The sequence below is a fragment of the Gorilla gorilla genome, chromosome 2 (genome assembly GCF_029281585.2).
Source record: "Gorilla gorilla gorilla isolate KB3781 chromosome 2, NHGRI_mGorGor1-v2.1_pri, whole genome shotgun sequence".
NCBI lineage: Eukaryota > Metazoa > Chordata > Mammalia > Primates > Hominidae > Gorilla > Gorilla gorilla.
Window position 1 is genome coordinate 54,708,612 of NC_086017.1, and position 27,784 is coordinate 54,736,395.

The 27,784-nt window shown below is 39.9% G+C and overlaps 1 protein-coding gene across 7 annotated transcripts in view; it reads left to right on the top strand.

Moving 5' to 3' along the window:
* KIF15 (kinesin family member 15) overlaps window positions 1-27,784 on the top strand; it is a 110,753-nt gene that overhangs the window by 46,970 nt on the left and 35,999 nt on the right. For all 7 annotated transcript variants that reach the window (XR_008678647.2, XR_008678646.2, XR_008678648.2 and 4 more), the window contains exons 17-26: window positions 2,289-2,486; window positions 3,630-3,737; window positions 4,523-4,628; window positions 6,361-6,526; window positions 15,724-15,874; window positions 16,073-16,158; window positions 17,159-17,228; window positions 17,915-18,001; window positions 19,332-19,436; window positions 21,235-21,357. Coding sequence is in view for 1 of the 7 variants with exons in the window: in XM_031009113.3 (XP_030864973.2) it covers window positions 2,289-2,486; window positions 3,630-3,737; window positions 4,523-4,628; window positions 6,361-6,526; window positions 15,724-15,874; window positions 16,073-16,158; window positions 17,159-17,228; window positions 17,915-18,001; window positions 19,332-19,436; window positions 21,235-21,357 (1,200 nt within the window). In the remaining 6 variants the exon portion in view is untranslated. The remainder of the gene's footprint in view (window positions 1-2,288; window positions 2,487-3,629; window positions 3,738-4,522; window positions 4,629-6,360; window positions 6,527-15,723; window positions 15,875-16,072; window positions 16,159-17,158; window positions 17,229-17,914; window positions 18,002-19,331; window positions 19,437-21,234; window positions 21,358-27,784) is intronic.

The window sequence follows — 27,784 nt, forward strand, 5'->3', positions numbered from 1 at the left end:
AGAGTTGTTTCCTAGATTGTTTATTGTTTTGCTTTTTTTTTTTTTTTAAAAAAAAACAGTCATTCTTCATATGTTATTCCACAATATGCTTTTGTTAACTCAGGGATATGCCTTAGATCTTTCCACATTCACTGGTACCTAGAGCCTCATTTGGATGTGAGGCTCAAGGAATATGAGCCTCATACCAGTTAACGTGAGGCTCAAGGGTTATAAGCCTCATACCAGTTAATGTGGAAAGATCCAAGGCATCTCCCTTGAGGGACAGAAGAATTATAGAGCTTGAATTATAGAGCTTGAAGCACCATGAGGGATTCCCCTTGGGGGATATGCCTTGGATCTTTCCATATTAACTGGTACCTACCGCATTTTAACCCTAGGTTTCTATGGCTTAAGTAGATGGTTTCCAGTGCATGCATTCTCTGGGGGTGGATTCCGTTAAAGGAGAAGTGGTCATTTTAGGATGTCTTAGCATTTGAGTGAGTCAAGCTGAAGCTCCCTCCTAGTGCCCTGTTCCCGCAGCATAGATGCATAGATGCACTCCTTTCCCAGCACTGTCCGCAGGAACTGGGATTGTCAGGCTTGTTAATGTTTGACCATCTGATGGGTAAAAAATGAGATCTTGTTGTTAAGGTTTTAATTCTCATTTCTCTAATTTCAAATATCTTTTCATATGTTCATGTCCATTTGTATATCCTATTCCCTGAAAAGAAAGAGAAAAACTATTTTTTTTAATATTTTTCTTCAGATTTTGTTTTTATGTAATAAGCATTTGTTTGTTAGGTGTACTGCCAATATATTCCTCCATCATGTTGCTTGTCTTTCATCTTTGCATGTGATGCTTTTGTTATATAGAAGTTTTATATTTTTGATGTAGCCAGGTTTATTGACCTTTTATCTTTATGACTTTTTTGCCTTTAATTTTGCTTTACATTGAGGTGTTTGTGTATCCACTGTTTTTCTTTTGAATGGTATGAGAAAGGGATTTAACTTAAAAAAAATAATACAGCTAGGCATAGTGGCTCACACCTGTAATCTTAACACTTGGGGAGGCAGAAGCGGGAGGATTGCTTGAATCTAGGAGTTCAAGACCAGCTTGGGCAACATAGTAAGACCCTACCTCTGCAAAAAAAAAATAAAATTTAAATTAGCCAAGCATGGTGGTGTGCACCTTTGGTCTCAACTACTCCTGATACCTAAAATTTCCACAGAAAAATTATTCTATTTCTGGGCTGGGTGTGGTGGCTCACGCCTGTAATTTTAGCACTTTGGGAGGCCAAAGCGGGCAGATCACTTGAGGCCAGGAGTTGGAGACCAGCCTGGCCAACATGGTGAAACCCCATCTCTACTAAAACTACAAAAATTAGCCAGGCATGGTGGTGTGTGCCTGTAGTCCCAGCTACTTGGGAGGCTGAGGCAGGAGAATCGCTTGAACCTGGGAGGCGGAGGTTGTGGTGAGCCAAGATTACACCACTGCACTCCAGCCTGGGCAACAGAACAAGACTGTGTCTCAAAAAATAATAATAATTCTATTTCTGGACTTTGTATTTCCTCCCAGTGTTCTATTTGAATGTACATAAGCTAATGTACTGTTTTAATATAATGTACTGTAATGTAATGTACTATTTTAATGACCATACTCCCATACCCCTATGTATTTTTATATCAGATGGGGAAGTCTTCCTAATTTGTTCTTTTTATTTTTATTTTTTTGAGAGACAGGGTCTCAGTCTGTCACTCAGGCTGGAGTGCAATGGTGTGATAATAGCTCACTGCAACCTAGAACACCTGGGCTCTGGGGATCCTCCTGCCTCAGCTTCCCAAGTAGCTGGGACTACAGGCCTGGGACACCATGCCCAGCTAATTAAAATGATTTTTTTTTTTTTGGTAGAGACAGGATCTCACTATGTTGCCCAGCCTGGTCTTGGACTCCCGGCCTCAAGTGATCCTCCCCTTCTCAGCCTCCCACGGTGTTGGGATTATAGCCATGAACCACCATGCCTGTCTTGTTCTTTTTAATTGTCTTGTCTCTTCTTGTACATTTATTCTTTGTATGAAAATAGATATCAGCTCATTAAGTTTATTTTTAAAAATTGTATTAGAATTTTGCTTGGGACTGCATTGAATTGATAAATTTATTTCCACTTGGGCATTTTTGTACTGTGTCTCAAGGGTACTTTTTCCTTTCTTTTCATGAATAGTATTTCAATTTTATCCTCTATTCACAAAATTATTAAATATGCCCTTTTTAAATATGTGCTAATGTTTTCCATAATCATTTTTTGCTGCAGATTATAACTACACCAACCAAGGCCTACCAACTTCGTTCCCGACCAGTACCAAAATTAAGCCCTGAAATGGGAAGCTTTGGCTCTCTATACACTCAGAATTCTAGCATATTAGATAATGATATATTAAATGAGCCAGTTCCTCCTGAGATGAATGAACAAGCTTTTGAGGCCATTTCTGAAGAGCTTAGAACAGTGCAGGTAATGTTTTGTTCTAGAAAAAATAAATAACTGGACATCCATTTAAATACATTTGCTTTGTTATTTTAATTCCCTATAAGTTACAGTGTTCAAAAGTGCTTAGTATTAAAATCATATCTTTTTAAGTGTGGGTTTATAATCATTCCTAGATTGGAAATCAGCCCACTCTTGCTTTTTGTTTCTACTTTACAATCTTTAGCAAGTCATTCTCCATGGGCTTTGGTTCCTTAGTGTATAAAATGACCAGTTGGCCGCTAGCTCCAAGTTCCAGAACTGGTTTATATAGCAAAGTGCTGTATCTGCTAAAGAAAGTTAAAAGAGGCCGGGTGCGGTGGCTCACGCCTGTAATCCCAGCACTTTGGGAGGCCGAGGCAGGCATATCACGTGAGATCAAGAGTTTGAGACTAGCCTGACCAACATGGTGAAACCCCGTCTCTACTAAATAGACAAAATTAGCCGGGTGTGGTGGTACATGCCTGTAATCCCAGCTACTCGGGAGGCTGAGGCAGGAGAATTGCTTGAACCCGGGAGGCGGAGGTTGCAGTGAGCCGAGATCGCGCCACTGCACTCTAGCCTGGGCAACAAGAGTGAAACTCTGTCTCAAAAAAAAAGAAAGTTAAAAGAATCTTATTATAGATCAAATTTTAGACAGCTTTTAGTATATTTGAAATAATGTGAAATTTGATTATTCCAGAATTTTTATGGTTTGTTAATTTTTAAAAAAGGTTTTCTACTGTCCAGTAAAACTTGGAGTGGGCCAGGCCACCCCAAACCCCAGTATTTTGTCCTTTCCAGGCCATGGAGGTAACTGCTTGCAGCCCTGAGGAAGCTTCTTAGAAGTCTCAAGATGGCTCTGTCATGTAATCCAGGATTTTAATTTTAATCACTTCTTTCCTTTGTATTTCAAAGTGTCTACTTTAATGGACCACAAGTGTAAATCTGAAACATTAGCAATCATTTAGTATATAACCTTTTGATATTGTTTTCTGGCTCCAAACAGGCGTTTGATACCTTTGTTCATATGAGGTTTTGAATTTGTTTTGTTTTGTTTTGTTTTGTTGTCTCTTTAATGCAGAAGAAATGGTGGAATGTTTGAGAATTCCATTAAAATAAATTTTGATGACTGAAGTTTTTGTGTTGCAGGAACAAATGAGTGCTCTTCAAGCCAAATTGGATGAAGAAGAGCATAAAAACCTAAAGCTTCAGCAGCATATTGACAAACTGGAACATCATTCTACCCAAATGCAGGAGGTGAGACCAAGAGCACAGCCTCAGAAAATGTATGAAGTACCCTCAAATGTTACCTTGAGGAAACATCCTCAAGGATCCTCAAACATCCTTGAGTATGCATGAAACATATTCAGAGAGTATCACAGAAAGAAAATGTTGTCACACGGCCTTAGTGAAGGCTTATTTGAGCTGTATTCTCTACCTTGTTACTTAGCATGCTGCTCTGATAATGAGACAGGCATGCATAGTCTAAACCTGGCTGACTTAGTCAATAATGCAAATGGATCCCTTGCTATGTGTTTAGAAGAAACCAAGATGGACTGTCCATGGCTTCATAGTTGTTAATCATCTTTACTGTAGTTCATGGGGACAGCCAATTTTCTTCTGGTCAGAGACGTTAAAGCTAGACTTTAAAAACAGGGACAGGTTAATGGCGCCAGACACGGTGGCTAACACCTGTAATCCCAGCATTTTGGGAAGCCAAGGCAGATGGATCGTCTGAGATTAAGAGATCAAGACCAGCCTGGCCAACGTGGCGAAACCCCGTCTCTACTAAAAATACAAAACTTAGCTGGACGTGGTGGCGTGGGTCTGTAGTCACAGCTACTCAGGAGGCTGAGGCAGGAGAATCACTTGAACCCAGGAGGCGGAGGTTGAAGTGAGCCGAGGTCGCGTCACTGCACTCCAGCCTGGGTGACAGAGCAAGACTCTGTCTCAAAAAAAAAAAAAGAAACAGGTTAATGATTTGGAGTGCATCTTAGCATGCCAGTATTCCTTTTCCAGTAAATTTATCTTTTTTCCCAAAGCTTTTCTCATCAGAAAGAATTGATTGGACCAAACAGCAGGAAGAGCTTCTCTCACAGTTGAATGTCCTTGAAAAGCAGCTTCAAGAGACTCAAACTAAAAATGACTGTAAGTTATTCTATCAGGAGCTTTGTGACTTGAAGGAATACTGTAACTCAATATCTTTTTACTTTTATTAATAAATGCTGTTCCTATGTTTTTGGATGGTTGCTTTGTTGTTGTTGTTTGTTGTTTGATAACCAGACTGCAGTTTGCATGCAGTGGTAAGTAACAGTAATATATCATAAAAGGTAAATTTCTCTATCATTGCCCACAAACAAATGATACAAATGTTTGCTTAAAGTTTTTTGTTGTTTGTTTGTTTTTGACACAGACTCTCGCTTTGTCACCCAGGCAGGAGTCCAGTGGCATGATCTTGGCTCCCTGCAACCTCCACCTCCCGAGTTCAAGCGATTCCCCACCTCAGCCTCCTGAGTAGTAGCTGGGATTACAGGAGTGCATTACCATGCCTGGCTAATTTTTTTTTTCTTTGGTCGTTTTTTTGTTTGTTTGTTTGTTTGTTTTGTTTTGTTTTTGAGGTGGAGTCTTGCTTTGTCACCCAGGCTGGAGCGCAGTGGCGGGATCTCGGCGGCTCACTGCAACTTCCGGCTCCTGGGTTCAAGCAGTTCTCCTGTCTCCTCCCAAGTAGCTGGGATTATAGGCGTGCACCACCAAGCCCGGCTAATTTTAGTAGAGACACGGTTTCGCCATGTTGGCCAGGCTGGTCACGAACTCCTGACCTCAGGTGATCCACCCACCTCGGCCTCCCAAAGTGCTGGGATTACAGGCGTGAGCCACTGTGCCCAGCCTGCTTAAAGTTTTAGATAAGCTGCTCTGAAAATGAAGTGTCTTGAATTCATGAATGTTTTAATATTAACAAAGCGTAGGTTATATATTTGTATATGTTTGTAGATGTGGGAATATCATTTGATTCCCAATTTTTTCACTTTATTTTTCCCTTCATTAAAGTATTTGCAGTGGTTTGTAATAAAGCTAAAACAAAAAGAGATAGCCATTCTATTTTCTTTGAACTAAAAAGTTAACTAATACTATTTGCAGTTGTAGTTGTCTTAGAAGACCTGAAGTAGTTAACCCATGTTGGAAAGTTTAGGCAAATTTCCAAGGGATTTTCAATAACTAAGATGAGCTCACTTAAAATATGTTACATCTTTTAATTTTTTTTCTTATATTAAGAGTTTTGTTTGTTTGTTTGTTTTGAGACAGAGTCTCACTTTGTCACCCAGGCTGGAGTGCAGTGGGTGCAATCTCGGCTCACTGTAACCTCCAACTCCCAGGCTCAAGCGATCCTCCCACCTCAGCCTCCTGAGTAGATGGGACCACAGGTGCTCACCACCACAGCCAGCTAATTTTTTGTATTTTTGGTAGAGACAGGGTTTTGCCATGTTGCTCAGTCTGGTCTCAAACTCCTGACCTCAAGCATTTCGCCTGCCTCAGCCTCACAAAGTACTGGGATTATAGGCATAAGCCACTGTGTCTGCCCTTATATTAGGAGTTTTGAAGCACATTTTACAGGAGAAATCTAGCAAAGTCAAGTGACCTGTAAGTCAGGGACAGATGTTAATGCTTTCTATTTCAGTAGAAATTTACGAAAAACCACGTGCAAGGGAGAGGAAGAAAACAGAAATCTCAGTGCTGCTAGGTACCCGCCACTTAATTCTTTAACATTTTTCCTTAAAATAGTCTCTTCGACTTGATTTTGCTAATTGTGGGAATAGTACCTATCAGATTTATTTGTCCGCTTTAAGAAACCTATTGAGGATATGTTTTCTTTGTTTTTTAGTTTTGAAAAGTGAGGTACATGACCTGCGAGTAGTCCTTCATTCTGCTGACAAGGAGCTTTCTTCAGTGAAATTGGAATATAGTTCATTCAAAACGAGTCAGGAGAAAGAATTCAACAAACTTTCCGAAAGACACATGCATGTGCAGCTTCAATTAGATAATCTCAGGTAGAGTTGTTCTTTTATGGTTTCAAGTTGCCTGATTGGCTGTAACCTACGACTGTTTGAAGTTGGAAGTGTTATAAACTCAACTCAAAGCAGTTAGACAAATAAAAAAGATAATTTATTGGCTCCAATATTGGAAGCCCCAGAGGTGATTTTGGTTTCAGGAACAAACTAGTCTGAGTCTCAAGCAATATTGTCAGTGTTCTATCTCTCTCAGCTATGCTCTGTTCTATGTGTTGCTCTTATTCCCTCCTATTACTGAGGTCCTTCTTCTATGTGACAAGGAACAGATTGCCTCACACAGCTCCATATTTTGGTTCCCAGGATAAAAACCCCTGTAAAGAAATTCTCTCTCCCAATAGCCATGTATTATCCCAGAGAAAATCTGAATTGGTTTTGCTTGAGTCATCTGCTCACCTTTGGACCAGTCACTTAACCAGGTTTGAGATGGCACTGGCCTGACATAGAGTAATGTGCCTGCTCTGGAGGGAAAGGTGTGCTCTTACTAGAATAAAGGACAGTCAGTGTAAGGTAAACCAAAACAATAGTCTTCACTGCTGTGCACACTAACTCTACAAAGGCTGGCTGATTAGTCAAGTGCTGATATCTTGAAACAAATGTAATCTCACATCTAAATAGTTTATTCTTTGTTATTTACTGTTTCTTTTTTTCTTCTTGCTAATTTCAACCTTTTGTATAACATAACACTTTTTGATAATGTCTCCTGTGTCTATAGCCATAATTTAATAATGGACATGAATGTTATACTGTGAATGTGATGTGAATGTAACTGTTTGCTCTGGAAAAGCTACTAATAGGCAGCCTTGAGTTTAATTTTTGTAGATGTTACAAAGATTAAAATCTGTAGCTGTTGAGTGTTTTTTGGATATACAACCAGAAATTGAAAGAGAGGAAGAAAACTTGAGATCTGCAGGCCAGAGCCACCTATACATACATTTTTCTTTTTTTTTTTTTTAAGATTCATTTCTATTTGTAAAATGAAAAAATGCATAATTATTACTAATGAAATACTGACAATAGTTTCATAAAAGAGAAAGTGATGACATTTGTAACCTTTCCTTGCCATATCTCTATCTCACTGAATGTTGAATAGCTTGAGTTTTAGGCAAAATCCCGTATTTATCTGCTGCTGCTGCTTCTCCTTTTTTTAAAATTTTTTTAAATTTTACTTTAATTTCTAGGGTACATGTGCACAACGTGCAGGTTTGTTACATAGGTATACATGTGCCATGTTGCTTTGCTGTACCCATTAACTCATCATTTACATTAGGTATTCCTCCTAATGCTATTCCTCCCCCAGCCCCCCACCCCTTGACAGGCCCCGGTGTGTGATGTTCCCCGCCGTGTGTCCAGGTGTTCTCATTGTTCAGTTCCCACCTATGAGTGAGAACATGAGGTGTTTGGTGTTCTGTCCTTGTGATAGTTTGCTGAGAATGATGGTTTCCAGCTTCATCCATGTCCCTGCAAAGGACATGAACTCATCCTTTTTTATGGCTGCATAGTATTCCATGTGTATATGTGCCACATTTTCTTAATCTAGTCTACCATTGATGGACATTTGGGTTGGTTCCAAGTCTTTGCTATTGTGAATAGTGCCACAATAAACATATGTGTGCATGTGTCTTTATAGTAGCATGATTTATAATCCTTTGGGTATATACCCAGTAATGGGATTGGTGGGTCAAATGGTATTTCTAGTTCTAGATCCTTGAGGGATTGCCACACTGTCTTCCACAATGGTTGAACTAATTTACGCTCCCACCAACAGTGTAAAAGTGTTCCTATTTCTCCACATCCTCTCCAGCATCTTTTGTTCCCTGACTTTAATGATTGCCATTCTAACTGGTGTGAGATGGTATCTCATTGTGGTTTTGATTTGCATTATCTGATGACCAGTGATGATGAGCATTTTTTTCATGTGTCTGTTGGCTGCATAAATGTTTTTTTTTTGAGAAGTGTCTGTTCATATCCTTTGCCCACTTTTTGATGGGGTTGTTTGTTTTTTTCTTGTAAATTTGTTTAAGTTCTTTGTAGATTCTGGATATTAGCCCTTTGTCAGATGGGTAGATTGCAAAAATTTTTTCCCATTCTGTAGGTTGCCTGTTCACTCTGATGGTCGTTTCTTTTGCTGTGCAGAGGCTCTTTAGTTTAATTAGATCCCATTTGTCTATTTTGGCTTTTGTTGCCATTGCTTTTGGTGTTTTAGTCATGAAGTCTTTGCCCATGCCTATGTCTTGAATGGTATTGCCTAGGCTTTCTTCTAGGGTTTTTATGGTTTTAGGTCCAACATTTAAGTCTTTAATCCATCTTGAATTAATTTTTGTATAAAGTGTAAGGAAGGGATCCAGTTTCAGCTTTCTACATATGGCTAGCCAGTTTTCCCAGCACCATTTATTAAACAGGAAACCCTTTCCCCATTTCTTGTTTTTGTCAGGTTTGTCAAAGATCGGATGGTTGTAGATGTGTGGTATTATTTCTGAGACCTATGTTCTGTTCCGTTGGTCTATATCTCTGTTTTGGTACCAGTACCATGCTGTTTTGGTTACTGTAGCCTTGTAGTATAGTTTGAAGTCAGGTAGCATGATGCCTCCAACTTTGTTCTTTTGGCTTAGGATTGTCTTGGCAATGTGGGCTCTTTTTTGGTTCCATATGAACTTTAAAGTAGTTTTTTCCAATTCTGTGAAGAAAGTCATTGATAGCTTGATGGGGATGGCATTGAATCTATAAAATTATCTTGGGCAGTATGGCAATTTTCACAATATTGATTCTTCCTACCCATGAGCATGGAATGTTCTTCCATTTGTTTGTGTCCTCTTTTATTTCCTTGAGCAGTGGTTTGTAGTTCTCCTTGAAGAGGTCCTTCACATCCCTTGTAAGTTGGATTCCTAGGTATTTTATTCTCTTTGTAGCAGCTGTGAATGGGAGTTCACTCATAATTTGGCTCTCCGTTTGTCTGTTATTGGTGTATAGGAATGCTTGTGATTTTTGCACATTTATTTTCTATCCTGAGACTTTGCTGAAGTTGCTTATCAGCTTAAGGAGATTTTGGGCTGAGATGATGGGGTTTTCTAAATATACAATCATGTCATCTGCAAACAGGGACAATTTGACTTCCCCTTTTCCTAATTGAATACACTTTATTTCTTTCTCTTGCCTGATTGCCCTGGCCAGAACTTCCAACACTATATTGAAGAGGAGTGGTAAGAGAGGGCATCCCTGTCTTGTGCCAGTTTTCAAAGGGAATGCTTCCAGTTTTTGTCCATTCAGTATGATATTGGCTGTGGGTTTGTCATAAATAGCTCCTATTATTTTGAGATACGTTCCATCAATATCTAGTTTATTGAGAGTTTTTAGCATGAAGTGCTGTTGAATTTTGTCGAAGGCCTTTTCTACATCTATTGAGATAATCATGTGGTTTTTGTCATTGGTTCTGTTTATGTGATGGATTGCATTTATTGATTTGCATATGTTGAACCAGCCTTGCATGCCATAGATACAGCCGACTTTATTGTGGTGGATAAGCTTTTTGATGTGCTGCTGGATTCAGTTTGCCAGTATTTTATTGAGGATTTTTGCATCGATGTTCATCGATATTGATCTAAAATTCTCTTTTTTTGTTGTGTCTCTGCCAGGCTTTGGTATCAGGATGATGCTGGCCTCATAAAATGAGTTAGGGAGTATTCCCTCTTTTTCTATTGATTGGAATAGTTTCAGAAGGGATGGTACCAGCTCCTCTTTGTACCTCTGATAGAATTTGGCTGTGAATCCGTCTGGTCCTAGACTTTTTTTGGTTGCTAGGCTATTAATTATGGCCTCAATTTCAGAGCCTGTTATTGGTGTATTCAGAGATTCAGCTTCTTCCTGGTTTAGTCTTGGGAGGGTGTATGTGTCCAGGAATTCATCCATTTCTTCTAGATTTTCTAGTTTATTTGCGTAGAGGTGTTTATATTATTCTCTGATGGTAGCTTGTATTTCTGTGGGATAGGTGGTGATATCCCCTTTATCATTTTTTATTGCATCTATTTGATTCTTCTCTCTTTTCTTCTTTATTAGTCTTGCTAGCAGTCTTATCAATTTTGTTGATCTTTTCAAAAAACCAGCTCCTGGATTCATTGATTTTCTGAAGGGTTTTTTATGTCTCTATCTCCTTCAGTTCTGCTCTGATCTTAGTTATTTCCTGCCTTCTGCTAGCTTTTGAATTTGTTTGCTCTTGCTTCTCTAGTTCTTTTAATTGTGATGTTAGGGTGTCGATTTTAGATCTTTCCTGCTTTCTCCTGTGGACATTTAGTGCTATGAATTTCCCTCTACACACTGCTTTGAATGTGTCCCAGAGATTCTGGTACGTTGTATCTTTGTTCTTATTGATTTCAAAGAACATCTTTATTTCTGCCTTCATTTCGTTATGTACCCAGTAGTCATTCAGGAGCAGGTTGTTCAGTTTCCATGTAGTGGTGCAGTTTTGAGTGTGTCTCTTAATCCTGAGATCTAATTTATTGCACTGTGGTCTAAGAGACAGTTTGTTGTGATTTCTGTTCTTTTACATTTGCTGAGGAGTGCTTTACTTTTAACTATGTGGTCAATTTTGGAATAAGTGCGATGTGGTGCTGAGAAGAATGTATATTCTGTTGATTTGGGGTGGAGAGTTCTGTAGATGTCTATTAGGTCCGCTTGGTCCAGAGCTGAGTTCAAGTCCTGGATATCCTTGTTAACCTTCTGTCTTGTTGATCTGTCTAATATTGACAGTGGGGTGTTAAAGTCTCCCATTATTATTGTGTGGGAGTCTAAGTCTCTTTGTAGGTCACTCAGGACTTGCTTTATGAATCTGGGTGCTCCTGTATTGGGTGCATATATATTTAGGATAGTTAGCTCTTTTTGTTGAATTGATCCCTTTATCATTATGTAATGGCCTTCTTTGTCTCTTTTGATCTTTGTTGGTTTAAAGTCTGTTTTATCAGAGACTAGGATTGCAATCCCTGCTTTTTTTTGCTTTCCATTTGCTTGGTAGATCTTCCTCCATCCCTTTATTTTGAACCTCTGTGTGTCTCTGCACGTAAGATGGGTCTCCTGAATACAGCACACCAATGGGTCTTGACTATCCAATTTGCCAGTTGGTGTCTTTTAATTGGGGCATTTAGCCCATTTACATTTAAGGTTAATATTGTTATGTGTGAATTTGATCCTGTCATTATGATGTTAGCTGGTTATTTTGCTCGTTAGTTGATGCAGTTTCTTCCTAGCATCGATGGTCTTTACAATTTGGCATGTTTTTGCAGTGGCTGGTACCAGTTGTTCCTTTCCATTTTTAGTGCTTTCTTCAGGAGCTCTTGTAAGGCAGGCCTGATGGTGACAAAATCTCTGAGCATTTGCTTGTCTGTAAAGGATTTTATTTCTCCTTCACTTATGAATCTTAGTTTGGCTGGATATGAGATTCTGGGTTGAAAATTCTTTATTTAAGAATGTTGAATATTGCCCCCCACTCTCTTCTGGCTTGTAGAGTTTCTGCTGAGAGATCCGCTGTTAGTCTGATGGGCTTCCCTTTGTGGGTAACCCGACCTTTCACTCTGGCTGCCCTTAACATTTTTTCCTTCATTTCAACCTTGGTGAATCTGACAATTATGTGTCTTGGGGTTGCTCTTCTCGAGGAGTATATTTGTGGTATTCTGTGTTTTTCCTGAATTTGAATGTTGGCCTGCCTTGCTAGGTTGGGGAAGTTCTCCTGGATAATATCCTGAAGAGTGTTTTCCAACTTGGTTCCATTATCCCCATCACTTTCAGGTACACCAGTCAAATGTAGATTTGGTCTTTTCACATAGTCCCATGTTTCTTGGAGGCTTTGTTCATTTCTTTTTACTCTTTTTTCTCTAAACTTCTCTTCTTGCTTTATTTCATTAATTTGATCTTCACTCAGCGATACCCTTTCTTCCACTTGATCGAATCGACTGTTGAAGCTTGTGCAGGTGTCATGAAGTTCTCATGCCCTGGTTTTCAGCCCCATCAGTTCATTTAAGGTCTTCTCTACACTGTTTATTCTAGTTAGCCATTCGTCTAATCTTTTTTCAAGGTTTTTAGCTTCCTTGCAATGGGTTTGAACATGGTCCTTTAGCTTGTCGAAGTTTGTTATTACCGACCTTCTGAAGCCTACTTCTGTCAACTCGTCAAAGTCATTCTCCGTCCAGCTTTGTTCTATTGCTGGCGAGGAGCTACAATCCTTTGGAGGAGAAGAGGCGCTCTGGTTTTTAGAATTTTCAGCTTTTCTCCTGTGGTTTCTCCCCATTTTTGTGGTTTTATCTACCTTTGGTCTTTGATATTGGTGACCGACAGATGGGGTTTTGGTATGGATGCCCTTTTTGTTGGTGTTGATGCTATTCCTTTCTGTTTGTTAGTTTTCCTTCTGACAGTCAGGTCCCTCAGCTGCAGCTCTGTTGGTGTTTGCTGGAGGCTCACTCCAGACCCTGTTTGCCTGGGTATCACCAGCGGAGGCTGCAGAACAGCAAATATTGCTGCCTGATCATTCCTCTGGAAGCTTCGTCCCAGAGGGGCACCCACCTGTATGAGGTGTCAGTCGGCCCCTACTGGGAGGTTTATCCCAGTTAGGCTACACAGAGGTCAGGGACCCACTTGACGAGGCAGTCTGTCCATTCTCAGTGCTCAAACACCGTGTTGGGAGAACTGCTGTACTCTTCAGAGCTGTCAGACAGGGACGTTTAAGTCTGCAGAGGTTTCTGCTGCCTTTTGCTCAGCTATGCTCTGCCCCCAGAGGTGGAATCTATAGAGGCAGCCGGCCTTGCTGAGCTGTGGTGGGCTCCACCCAGTTCAAGCTTCCAGGCCGCTTTGTTTACCTACTCAAGCCTCAGCAATGGCGGATGGCCCTCCCCCTGCCAGGCTGCTGCCTCACGGGTCGATCTCAGACTGCTCTGCTAGCAGTGAGTGAGGCTCCGTGGGCGTGGGACCCACCGAGCTAGGTGCGAGATATAATCTTCTGGTGTGCCATTTGATAAGACCATTGGAAAAGCTCAGTATTATGGCAGAAGTGTCCCATTTTTCCAGGTACAGTCTGTCATGGCTTCCCTTGGCTAGGAAAGGGAAATTCCCCGACCCCTTGTGCTTCCTGGGTGAGGTGACGCCCGCCCTGCTTCAGCTTGCCCTCCATGGTCTGCACCCACTGTCCAACCAGTCCCAATGAGATGAACCAGGTACCTCAGTTGGAAATGTAAAAATCACCCATCTTCTGCATCGATCCTGCTGGGAGCTGCAGACTGCAGCTCTTCCTATTTGGCCATCTTGCCTAATTCACATACATTTTTCTTAGGCCTGTCCAGTGGCTAAAGAAAAATAAATGAACATAGCATTTTAAAAATTGAGTGTTTTCTTATAAAAATCTATATTTCAGCATTCTCTAGCAAAGTCATACTATTTGGTACCACTAGGCCCACATCCCTGCATGGCAGCCATCAGTTGCTGCAAAATTCACCCCTTTCTCTTTAGAGACAGAATGTGCTGTCTGGGTCAGCACAGCCTCCACCACCCTGTCCCATTTCCCCAGCACCAAGTCCACTTATCTAGCTGTCTGATTGGCCTGTAATCTACTTGAAGTGCAAGTGGTATAACCCAACTCAAATTAGTTAAACAAAATAGGTAATTTATTGATAACTTATCACAGGTGCACTGTTGCCTTCTCTTACCCTTAGCATTTGTTTTAACTTCTGAATCACTGGATCTAATAATCTTGGCCTCAACTCAAACTATTTTGTATAATTTGTTTTGAAGTCACTAATCTCATGGGATCTTAATTTCCTAATGTTTATATGTCAGAGTTGAACTACATCAAAAAATGTTAAGAATCCACTATATTTTGCTACGTACTTAAATTCTATTTTCATCATTAAATACTTCCTGGTTTGTTTGTTTGTTTGTTTTTGAGACAGTCTCTCACTTTGTCACCCAGGCTGGAGTGCAGTGGCATAAACACGGCTTACTGCAGCCTCAATATCCCGGGCTCAAGCTGTCCTCCCACCTCAGCTCCCCACATAGCTGGGACTACAGGCACATGCCAGTGCACCCAGCTAATTTTTGTATTTTTTGTAGAGACAGAGTTTCGCCATGTTGCCCAGGCTGTTTTCAAACCCCTGAGCTCAAGCAGTCCACCCACCTCAGCTTCCCAAAGTGCTGGGATTAGAGGCATGAGCCACTGTGCCCAGCCTCTTCCTAGCTTTTTAAATACACTGAACACAATTTAACCTTCTCAGTGTCTCCAGTTTAAGTACATCATTTACTGGGCTGCTTATATTCCACTGTGGCCTTCAGTGGTTGTTAAGTCCTGTGAATGAAACAGCATGACACTGCCATGTGTTTCTTGAATTATTTTGTCTACTTTATATATCTATATCTATATAGTTTATGCCATAAATATATAAATATGTTCCCCTTCCCTACCATCTATTGCCCATGTATCTATCTTTAGCAATTGATTTATACCACTTTATGATTTGCTGCTTCTGCTCTGCTTTGAGTTAGTATAGCAGATATTCCATATATAATAACCTTCTGTACATAAGCTAGGACATCTGCTTTGGATGATCCAGAGGTCAGATTGATTGTGTGGTAGTTCTTGGCTGAGCTCTGGATTCTTGGAGGTGCTACAGCTTACTCAGGAGGGAAATAAGAGGATGAAAACCAAAAAAAGCAGTAATTATCTTCCAAAAACATTTTCTCTCTTGCTCAAATCAAAGTCACATTGTCATCTTAATGTTCCTAGAGCTGAGAGGATGTATGAATAGTTGGAGTTAAGCTATCAATAAAACTTGGAAATTAACAGCCAGTGCCTGGCTTACGTGAGCGTTAGGTCTGGAAACCCCTAAATGAGTCTAATCACTATAAATTGCTCATCAATTAAGCATGTCTGGTTGAAGCCATGGAGAAAGAATGAGGAAGTGATGCTTGCAAGCTAATGCTCCCACTTGTCTTTTCTGTTCCTACCAAACTACTCTGTGGTCCAGTGTGTCTCACATGTTTGTGCATCATGGACATTTCACACAGGTCCATAAGGAGCCTTATATCACTCGAGGCTTATGTGAGTTGGGAATGGGCTGTAGATGGGATAAATTGAACTGCAGATGATCTGATTAATAGAAATACATTAAATGTTTATTTACCATTTTTAAAATGTTTTCCTTGTAAAGGTTAGAAAACGAAAAGCTGCTTGAGAGCAAAGCCTGCCTACAGGATTCCTATGACAACTTACAAGAAATAATGAAATTTGAGATTGACCAACTTTCAAGAAACCTCCAAAACTTCAAAAAAGAAAATGAAACTCTGAAATCTGATCTGAATGTATGTTAAGAAGGGAGTTGGTAATTGGTGAATTTGTCCTGCATCTGTGACTGTCCTTTTGAGTGTAGGACAAGGACTGTCCTTTCCTCCTTCTTTGCTATACTTGCCCACAGTGCCTGCCACATAGAAGGTACTTGACATGTTCGTTGACTATGCATTACTAGTAACAGTTACTTAAAATCTAATGTTGTCTTTTAGAATTTGATGGAGCTTCTTGAGGCAGAAAAAGAACGCAATAACAAATTATCATTACAGTTTGAAGAAGATAAAGAAAACAGTTCTAAGTGAGTGCTATTTATCTTTTCTACTAGCATACTAGAATATTGTTTAATACCACATTCTTAATCTTGTTTTTTTTTTTATTGCCAATACCCTGTAAAGAGTTATTTTTTTAAAGCATTCCAAAAGCAACAGCAGGTTCTTTTGTATAAATGGCTATGTGGAGAAACTTAATTTTTCAAAACATGTAACAACTAGCTATAGTACTTTTAAATGAATAGCAATTGGTGGTAATCAGAACTCAGGGCCTTCTGTAAATAAATCACAGCAAATATATAATAAGATGACTTCTAACTCTTCCTTTTATTATTGGAAGGAGGAGACAGATTTTTATTTCTGTGTCTACAAATCTTTTTCTACCAGGAATGTCCCCTAACAGGAATGCTGCCATATTTCTTCCCTCTTTCCAGGTTCCTCTCCTTGGTAATCTCAGTGAATCTTTGGGCCTCGGTCACTAGGCTGAGAGTCACTCTAATGAGAAGAATTTGTTTATTCAGTAGGTACTTATGGAGTTCTTCCTATGAGGTCGATTTTCTTCTAGGCCCTGGTATACAGTGGTGAACGTAGAGCTTACATCCAGTTGAGAGACAAGCAATTGACATTTACTCATTTATTCAAACATTTATTGATATCCAACAAGCCAGGCACTGATCTGGTGAATGCCAGAACATTTAGAGTTGAAACAGTGAACAAAACATCCCTGTCCTCGTGGATTTTAACTTCTAGCACAGGGAGACAGGTAATAAACAAATACTATATGATATATGTTATATTTAGGAGTACTAAACACTCTGAGGAAAAACAGTCATGGCACAAAAATGGGTTCTCATTGAATAATTTTTGAAGAAATAGGTTCAAATTTCTGATCCCCCCCGGAAGGTAATGCCTGACACCAAGGGTGTGCCTAACAAAGTTCATTTGCACTTAATCTATTCTGTACTAACAGATTCAGTTCCTGTTTTCATTGAATGAAGTCAGGGGTAAAAGATAATTATTCTCTTCCAGAGAAATCTTAAAAGTTCTTGAGGCTGTACGTCAGGAGAAACAGAAAGAGATGGCCAAGTGTGAGCAGCAGGTAAATTTCCTGTTACTCTAACTCTAGTATTTGAAGTTTATAACTTTTATTCCTGATACCTAAAAGGCTTATTATAATGATTTCAGCTTGCAGATGTTGGAAATTAGTAAGAAAGAAATGGAATTTGGGGCTGGTTCTATTATTTTTAATTTTATTTTTTTCTTCTTTTTTTAAGACAGTTTTCTCACTCTGTCACCCAGGCTGCAGTGCAGTGGCGCAGTGATGGCTCACTGTAGCCTTGACTTCCCAAGCTCAGGTGATTTTCCCACCTCAGCCTCTCAAGTAGCTGGGACTATGGGCATGCACCACTATGCCTGGCTAAATTTTTGTATTTTTTATAGAGATGGGGTTTCACCATGTTGCCCAGGATCGAACTCCTGAGCTCAAGTGATCCACCCACCTTGGCCTCCCAAAGTGCTGAGATTACAGGCCTGAGCCACCGTGCCTGGCCTATTGTTTTTCGACTCTTGTTTTTCTAACTCCCAGAGGGTTACAATAATAATTTGTTGGTAGTCTCCTGGTAGACAGCACAAAATCACTGTCTTTCAACCCAATTTATCATTTTCAAGTATTACTCCTAGCATAGACTCTATAATATGAAAAGCTGCTTTCAACTTGTTTATCTGTGTATATGGTTAACTTTGCGATTTAATTATTCTTCTAAAAATATTTCTTTTTCACCATAGATGGCAAAAGTACAGAAACTAGAAGAGAGCTTGCTTGCTACTGAAAAAGTGATCAGTTCCCTGGAAAAGTCTAGAGATTCTGATAAGGTTGGTAGAGTTTGAAGCTACATCTCTCTGTGCATTTTCTTATAAATGCTAGTTTAACATTTTTGTTCTCCTACCTCCTCTTGCACCTCCAGGGTGACCAATAGATAATATGAATATTTGTATATGCAGTTAAGCCTTGTTCATCCTCCAAGGTTCCTAGAGAATGAGGTCTTCCACTTAACTTGCCATGTAACTTCAAGTACAAACTACTGTCACTTTGGATGGCAGTGTTTCTAAAACACATCCTACCCTTTTAACTAGGATGCTGATATTAGTGTGACCCTTTCTTGTTGACTCTAAGTCCCATGATACAAATTTTCAAATTCCTGGTGTTGACTTTAACTAGAATAATAAAAATAGTATATATGTCCAAGTTTAAATTACGTATAAAATTCTTCTATGTCTAGCTCATATACATTCATAAAACCAAAACAAATGATTAAATGAAATATTATAGACTGGGCACAGTGGCTCACGCCTGTAATTCCAGCACTTTGGGAGGCCAAGGCAGGTGGATCACCTGAGGTGAGGAGTTCGAGACCAGCCTGACCAACATGGAGAAACCCCATCTCTACTAAAAGTACAAAATTAGCCAGGTGTGGTGGCACATGCCTGTAATCCTAGCTACTCGGGAGGCTGAGGCAGGAGAATTGCTTGAACCCGGGAGGTGGAGGTTGCAGTGAGCCAAGATCACACCATTGCACTCCAGTCTGGGCAACAAGAGCGAAATTCTGTCTCAAAAAAAAAAAAAAATTATAAAGCCATTAAAATATAAATTGATGCCAGGCACAGTGGCTCATGTCTGTAATCCCAGCACTTTGGGAGGCTGAGGCGGGTGGATCACGAGGTCAGAAGATCGAGACCATCCTGGCTAACATGGTGAAACCCTGTCTCTACTAAAAATACAAAAAATTAGCTGGGCATGGTGGCAGGTGCCTGTAGTCCCAGCTACTCGAGAGGCTGAGGCAGGAGAATGGCGTGAACCCGGGAGGCGGAGCTTGCAGTGAGCCGAGATCGCGCCACTGCACTCCAGCCTGGGCGACACAGCGAGACTCCATCTCAAAAAAAAATATATATATATATATGTGTGTGTGTGTGTGTGTGTGTGTATATGTATATATATTATATATGTATATATATTGTGTATATGTATATATATTATATATATGTATATATATTATATATAAATTGATACTAATGTGACGTATGATCTTTTACTAAAATAAAATTGACTTATATTGACATTAGGAAAGATAAGTGATTTACCATTTAAAAATTTTCTTCTCCTTAATGTCATTGGGTATGAAGATATTATTTCTGTCCTCATCAGAAAGTTGTAGCTGACCTCATGAACCAGATCCAGGAGCTAAGAACATCGGTCTGTGAGAAAACAGAAACTATAGACACCCTGAAACAAGAACTGAAGGACATAAATGTAAGTTCGGTCACCAACAAGATGTTAAATTTGAGCATGGGACACTTCACAGACTTTTCAAGAGTTTAACAGATGCTCCACCAGAAAAAAGATTCTGTGGTCAAATAAGTTTGGAAATTCTAGTTAAATAAAGCTCAACAGGTTTGTGTGTTTGTAGGACTTGCAGAGTCATTATGGAAGTGTGTAGTATGTATCTCTGGGAGACAATGTAGGCTGCAGTGTTTCTCAGGTTTCACTGATCTGGGGCAATGTTCTCTGTGCACTGTTTGGGAATGCCGGTATAAACTGAATAAGAAACAGGCTGGTTGCTGGCCGTAACAGTTAAGGCAAATGTGGTGTTTTTTAGTGGCTTTGAGGAAAAAGTAACACAGTAGCACTGTAGGGGTGGGTTGCCCCTACACACCTGTGGGTCTTTCTCGTAAGGTGGAACGAGAGACTTAGGAAAGAAAAAGACACAGAGACAAAGTATAGAGAAAGAAATAAGGGGACCCGGGGGACCAGCGTTCAGCATATGGAGGATCCCGCCAGCCTCTGAGTTCCCTTAGTATTTATTGATCATTCGTGGGTGCTTAAAGAAAAGGGGGTTGTGTCAGGGTCACAAGACAATAGTGGGGAGAGGGTCAGCAGACAAACACGTGAACAAAGGTCTTTGCATCATAGACAATGTAAAGGATTAAGTGCTGTGCTTTTAGATATGCATACACATAAACATCTCAATGCTTTACAAAGCAGTATTGCTGCCCGCAGGTCCCACCTCCAGCCCTAAGGCGGTTTTTCCCTATCTCAGTAGATGGAGCATACAATCGGGTTTTATACCGAGACATTCCATTGCCCAGGGACAGGCAGGAGACAGATGCCTTCCTCTGGTCTCAACTGCAAGAGGCATGCCTTCCTCTTATACTAATCCTCCTCAGCACAGACCCTTTACGGGTGTCGGGCTGGGGGACGGTCAGGTCTTTCCCTTCCCACGAGGCCATATTTCAGACTATCACATGGGGAGAAACCTTGGACAATACCTGGCTTTCCTAGGCAGAGGTCCCTGCGGCCTTCCGCAGTTTTTGTGTCCCTGGGTACTTGAGATTAGGGAGTGGTGATGACTCTTAAGGAGCATGCTGCCTTCAAGCATCTGTTTAACAAAGCACATCTTGCACCGCCCTTAATCCATTTAACTCTGAGTTGACACAGCACATGTTTCAGAGAGCAGGGGGTTGGGGGTAAGGTTATAGATTAACAGAATCTCAAGGCAGAGGAATTTTTCTTAGTACAGAACAAAATGGAGTCTCCTATGTCTACTTCTTTCTATACAGACACAGCAACAATCTGATCTCTCTTGCTTTTCCCCACATAGCACATTGCAGTTAAGTTCAGAGACATTAATAATTTAGAAAGTGAGTTCGTTTCCGCAATATTGGACATAATATCATTTCCTAAAGTTAACTACTTATTTTGTCAGCATGTATCTGAGTTTGGTGTTGATGCTTTTCTCCTCTGGGTCGAGGTGAAGGCTTTTGTCACTCCTCCTCACTCCTCTGCTCTACAGGGAGCTTGCTGCACTCCATGTTTATTTCTGAAGGCAGTAGATGACAAACCCTATGTTTTTTTCACTGATACTTAGAGGACTTTTCCATTTCTCTTCACCATTCATGCACTTATTCTTCTATTCCTTCAGTCAGCAAGTATTTATTGAACTATCTTGTGTTAATCTTGTCATCACCTTGGAACCCAGACTCATTCTTGTTATTTTAATCTAGAAACAGGTAATAAAATGGCTCTTATAGCATGACTTTCTTTTCTACAGTGCAAATACAACTCTGCTTTGGTTGACAGAGAAGAGAGCAGAGTGTTGATCAAGAAGCAGGAAGTGGATATTCTGGATCTGAAAGAAACCCTTAGGCTGAGAATACTTTCTGAGGACATAGAGGTAGGTATTAACGCATCACAGCTTCTTTGTTTGCCTTATTACTTGTCAATATGTGTATTTGTGTGTGGAAGTTATTAATGAATAAATACAGGATTTTTAAAGAAATAATTCTTATACAGCTGATGTGCCTCAAGACGCTTCACTACACAGGCTCACTCTACCTCTACCTCACTGCCTGCACCTTATGCTGCCACCCTGACTGCTTGCTGTGCCTGAGATACTCCACACACGTTCACGCTGCCAAGCTTCCTCCTCTGGCAGTCTTATACATATACTGTCTCCTTTGAGGAGATAGTATTTGTATACTACTAATGTATTATTGTATAGTGTATAATAATACAAATAGTCATGTATAATAATTTCACCAAAATTATTATATTTTATCTAGCTGATCTATTTTCCGTCATTTTTGCTGACACCACGTTAACTTCCTATAACTGACCCCTGTAAGGGGAGCAGAATGGAAACCGCATTTAATTGGATGCAGTGGTAGTAGCAGATAGCAGAAAAGGGCTGTTTAAACAGGCTGATTTCAGGGTTGTCTTTTGCATTTTAGCGAAGATAAGTTTTATTTTTGTTTTTGTTGGTGTAGATTTATCTTTTTAAAAATTAAGCAGTACAGGTTAATTTGTAACCTACAGCTAAAGGAAGTTTTTTTGTTGTTGATGATGTGAACTTATCTTTTTAAAAATTAGTATATAAGCTAGGAGCAATATGGATTTTCTTCCAGCCCTTCCTATTCCTCAGCTACCCCCATGTTATCAGTTTCTTGTGTAACTTTCAAGAGATATTTTAAGCAATCCTATATACTTTTAGCCTTACTTTTTTCCCCACACAGATGATAACCTATTGTATTAATTGTTCTATATTTGCTTTAGAAATAAAGGGGTTTTGGCTAACCTATGCTACCCATGAAACAAATTCAACAAATATTGAATCCACCTACTATACAACCTGTACCCGGCCTGGCATTTGGGAATGGAAAGATGATTGAAAAACACTGTTACTTACATCAAAGCATGCATTCTAGCTTAAGAGATATGTGTAATATGATGTAATAACCTGGGGGCACAGAAAAGGGAGGGAGGGGAGTAATTCTGCCAGGGGAAATTCTAAAGACCTCCTCAGAAGAGAGAGTATTTGTACACAACTTTGCCAGAGAGGGAAGCTTGGCAGTGTGAACGTGTGTGGAGTGTCCCAAGCACAGCAAGCAGTCAGGGTGGCCAATACAAGGTGCTGGCAGTGAAGTGGAGGCAGACTGAGCCTGTGTAGTGAAGTGTCTTGAGGAACGTCAGCTGTATCTTTTAGGAAACCAAAACTGCATAGACATTGAACCCAGGCAGAAGGTCATGAAGTCAGAGCTAAGAAATGCTAGTGGGGATAGGTGGTGAGATAGAGTTGGGAAATGTTTCAGAGCTACAGGTGACAGTTGTTGGTGTCCAGTTGGATATGTACCATGAAGGGAAGAAGCAGTCAGAGTGGGCACCAAGCTTTCTAGCCTGGAGGACTGAATAGTTCTGTGCACATTTCAGATGGAAAGAATAGAGGCCCACAGAAAGTTAATGAGATGCATTTTATACATACCAGTTTTGAATTTTAAGGACCTGTGGGGTAGATATCCAAGATGGCTATTCCCAGTAATTTGTATTTATATCTTGCTACATCGCAGAAAGGATTTGAAGCTGCTAACACACATAAGATATAAGATTAAAATAGGCGGGACGCGGTGGCTCACACCTGTAATCCCAGCATTTTGGGAGGCCGAGGTGGGTGGATCACTTGAGGTCAGGAGTTCCAGACCAGCCTGGCCAACATGGTGAAACCCCATCCCTACTAAAACTACAAAAATTAGCGGGGTGTGGTGGTGCGTGCCTGTAATCCCAGCTATTCAGGAGGCCAAGGCAGGAAAATGGTTTGAATCCAGGAGGCAGAGGTTGCAGCAAGCTGAGATCATGCCACTGCACTCTAGCCTGGGTGACAGATCGAGACTCCATCTCAAAAAAAAAAAAAAGAAGATTAAAGTAGACAACAAAAATTAGAATAAAAGGAAAGTAAGGGTAGAATAGTAACAAGTTATTAAGAGCACAGGCTACAGAGTTGGAATTCTAGCTGTGTGACCTTGGGGAAGTTAAATTTCTCCCTGTGCTTCATTTGCCATATCTGTAGAGATAACAGTACTTTCTACTGCATAAGGCAGTGGTCCTCAGCCTTTTTGGCACCAGGGACCAGTTTAGTGGAAGACAATTTTTCCTTAGACCAGGAGGGTGAGGGGGGCTGGTTTCTGGATGATTCAAGCGCATTACATTTACTGTGTACTTTATTTCTATTATTATATTTACATTGTAATATATAATAAAATAGTTGTACAACTCACCGTAATGTAGAATCAGTGGGAGCCCTGAGCTTGTTTTCCTGCAACTAGATGGTCCTATCCAGGGGTGATGGGAAATAGTGACAAATCATCAGGCATTAGATTCTCATAAGGAGTGCCCAAACGAGATCCCTGGCACGCAGTTTGCAATAGAGTTAATGCTTCTGTGAGAATCTAATGCTGCCACTGATTTGACAGGAGGCGGAGCTCAGGCAGTAATGCGAGCGATGGGGAATGGCTGTAAATACAGATGAAGCTGTGCTCGCTTTCCTCCTGCTGTGCAGCCCAGTTCCTAACAAGCCACAGACTGATACCAGTCTGTGGTCTGGGGGCTGGGGGCCGCTGGCATAAGGTGTTGTAGAGATGAACTGAGGTAATACATGGAAGGTGCTGAGAACTGTGTCTGGCTCCTTGTAACTGCTCAATATGTGTCAGATGGAAATAGTTTTAGCAAGCCAATTGAAAAGTTAGTACACAGAAGCCACAACCTAGGGTCCCCTACAAAGTATAAGATGATGGGCTAAAAATTCAGTTTCATACTGACTATTGATGAAGTTAAAAGGAAATCTAGCTATTTGAGTGGGAGTAGGTAAATAATGAAAACTCATGCCTGTTTACGTAAAAGCTCTTCCTTCCTTCCTTCCTTGCTTTCTCTCTTTTTTCTTCTTAAAAATAAAATGTGACTACGAATATTGTATTTAGATTTAAATATCGTATTTTAGATTCATACATTTTAGATTCAAGTGGAATTGACCCTATAAACAGCTAATTCATATTCCCTTTGTACTTATCTTCAGTCTTTATTAGCGAAAATTTAGTTTTATGGCTATGGTTTGTGAATTGTTCAGTATATTCAAATTGTTCATATATCAGTGTTTTTCAACAATAGGAGTATTTAGCCAATGCAGTAAAATGGAAATGCTAAGTGGGATACAAATATCATAAAAACTGAGAGAAAGTGACTGTTATTTGCAGATGGCCATGAGTGTCTACATGGAGACTCCAAAATACTGTCTGAATATCTATTAGAATATTGAGTTTAGTAATCAGTTATAAATTAGTCTTAAAAATAATATTTACTATGTGCCATTAATAACCATTTAACAATATTGGAACTAAAAAATTCTATTCACAAAAACAACCAAAAGTGTTAAAACCTTAGGAGAGAATTTGTAACAACTGTTAAGGACATAAAACTTCCCTAAGGGATATTAAAAGAAATTGAATATTAAAGAAAGAATAGCTTTACTGGGGCCGGGCACCGTGGCTCACGCCTGTAATCTCAGCACTTTTTGGGAGGCTGAGGTAGGTGGATCACAAGGTCAGGAGATCGAGACCATCCTGGTTAACACGGTGAAACCCCGTCTCTACTAAAAATACAAAAAAAAAAAAAAAAATTAGCTGGGCGTGGTGGCACGTGCCTATAGTCCCAGCTACTTGGGAAGCTGAGGTAGGAGAATCGCTGGAACCCAGGAGGCAGAGGTTGCAGTGAGCCAAGATCACGCCACTGCACTCCAGCTAGGGCGACAGAGCGATACTCCGTCTCAAAAAATAATAATAAAGAACAGCTTTATTATAGATTATTATATAATATTATGTTATAATTAAAATAATATATAATATTAAATAAACAGTTTAAAAACATAACAGGAGCTCTTAAAAATTCTCTTTCACAGAAATAATATAGCGTATCAAAATCTTAGGGTGAATATTTGACAATTGTTAAGAACATAAAACTTTACAAGCAACATGAAAAGAGACTTCAATAAAAGGATCTAAAGGGAGACTTGGACAGGAAGACCCTGTCGTTTTAGAAACAGAAATTTATGTAATTCCACTTCAAATCCCAATGTATTTATTTTTATTTTTTTGAGACAGGGTCTTGTTTTGTTACCCAGGCTGGAGTGTAGTAATGCGATCATGGCTCACTGCAGCCTTGAACTCCTGGGCTTAAGTGATCCTGCCACCTCAGCCTCCCAAGTAGCTGGGACTACAGATGTGCAGCACCACGCCTGGCTAATTTTTGGTATTTTTTTGTAGAGATGAGGTTTCACTATGATGCCCACGCTGGTCTCGAACTCCTAAACCCAAGTGATCCTCCCCTGCCTCAGCCTCCCAAATTGCTAGGATTACAGGTGTGAGCCACCATGCCTGGCCTCAAATCCCAGTATAAAAAACTGATGATTTTAAGGTTCCTTTGAAAAAAATACCCAAGATTTACCAACAAAACTTAGAAAAACAATAATGCAGAGAGATTTCTAAGCTAAATGGTAACCATATCCAGTGTTGGACTGATGATAGAGAGATCATTGCAACAACTTTGAACATCCACAAATAGACAGCAGTGAATATGAAGGAATTTAGTGTAATGGTAAAGGAAGTATTTCTCAACAGTGAAGAAAGAGTCAGTTTAATCAATATATATGTTGGGAAAATTGTCTGACCAATTTGAAAAGATATCAAAGCCAAAACAATTTTTACATGGATTAGAGTTCTGTACAAATTATGACATCATAGAAGTACTAGAAAATAAAAATACAAGCCAGGCATGGTAATGCATGCCTGTAGTCCCAGCTACTCAGGAGGCTGACATGGGACAATTGCTTGAGTCCAGTAGTTCAAGTCCAACCTGGGTAATGTTGTTGCAAGAGCCCCCATCTCTAAAAAAACAAAAGGAGGGATGGGCACGGTGACTCACACCTGTAATCCCAGCACTTTGGAAGGCCAAGGCAGGTGGATCACTTGAGGCCAGGAGCTCGAGACCAGCCTGCCCAACATGACGAAACCCCGTCTCTACTAAAAATACAAAAATTAGAAAAATTAGCCAGGTGTGGTGGTGTACACCTGTAATCCCAACTACTCAGGAGGCTGAGGCATGAGAATCGCTTGAACCTGGGAGGTGGAGGTTACAGTTAGATGAGATCACGCCACTGCACTCTATCTGGGCGACAGAGCAAGACTCTGTCTAAAAATAAATAAATAAATAAATAATTTTTTTTTAGGGAGAAGAAAAAATACAAATACATAAAAGTATCTTGAGATTATGTGACTCTGAAAATATCTTGATATAAAGATTAGAACTCATAAGGGAAGATGATACAATATTAAAAACAAAAATTCTAACAACAGATGGGGAAAATATTTGCAACTGATGACAAAGTGTTTTACCACCTTAATTTATCTTTCAGGAGAAGGATAGAAACACAGCTGGTGGAAAATGGACATAGGTAGCTCCCCAAAGAAGGAATATAGTGGCACAAAACTTCTTTGGAATCAGAGACATGCAAATGTTCCTGAAACATCAGGAGTTCAGCCTAGGTCTGGTTGCTTACCACACAGAAAGCCAATCACTGAGTCGAGGAGTATTGCCAGCGAAGAAGACTTTAAATGAGTGCCATAGCCAAGATAGGAGATCAGTCTCAAATCCTTCTCCCTGACTGACTAAAATTGGGAGTTTATATAGCAAGAAAGGTAACCATGTGTGGAAAAGCAGGAACTAGGGAGGGGTAAGGAAAAGGAGTTGGTTAACAGGAAACAGGTTGTCAGTTAGGCAGCCATGACAGGTGAGGGGCCTGGCATCTCATTTGTCCAGTTGCCATGATCTGGTAAGTTTCAGTTCCTTGATCTTGTCTGGGATGCCTGTTGGTTGGTTCCCTGAGAAAGGAACTCAGATAAGACAAATGTAACTTTCTTAAGTTTTAAGACTGGGAGGGCCAATTTCTATGTTTATTCAAAAGAAACCATAAACATCAGTTCTAGGGGACAGTTGGGCCAGTTTCACAAATTAAAATAAGAGCTATTTTCTAATCTTATAACTGGTAAAGTTTAAGACCCAAGGAAGATGTGCAGACAAGGATGATTACTCAAACTTCTGGAGGAGTTTATGTTCAGCCTTTGGAGAGGTAGTCTGGTAATACATAGTCTTATATTTTTTACATATCCTTTGAGTTTGCACTTTTAAAAATTCAGCCTAAAGAAATAATCTAGATATAAGAATGAAGTGCATAGAATAGTGAAAAATTCAAATCAACCAAAATATTTAGTGATGGATTAAAT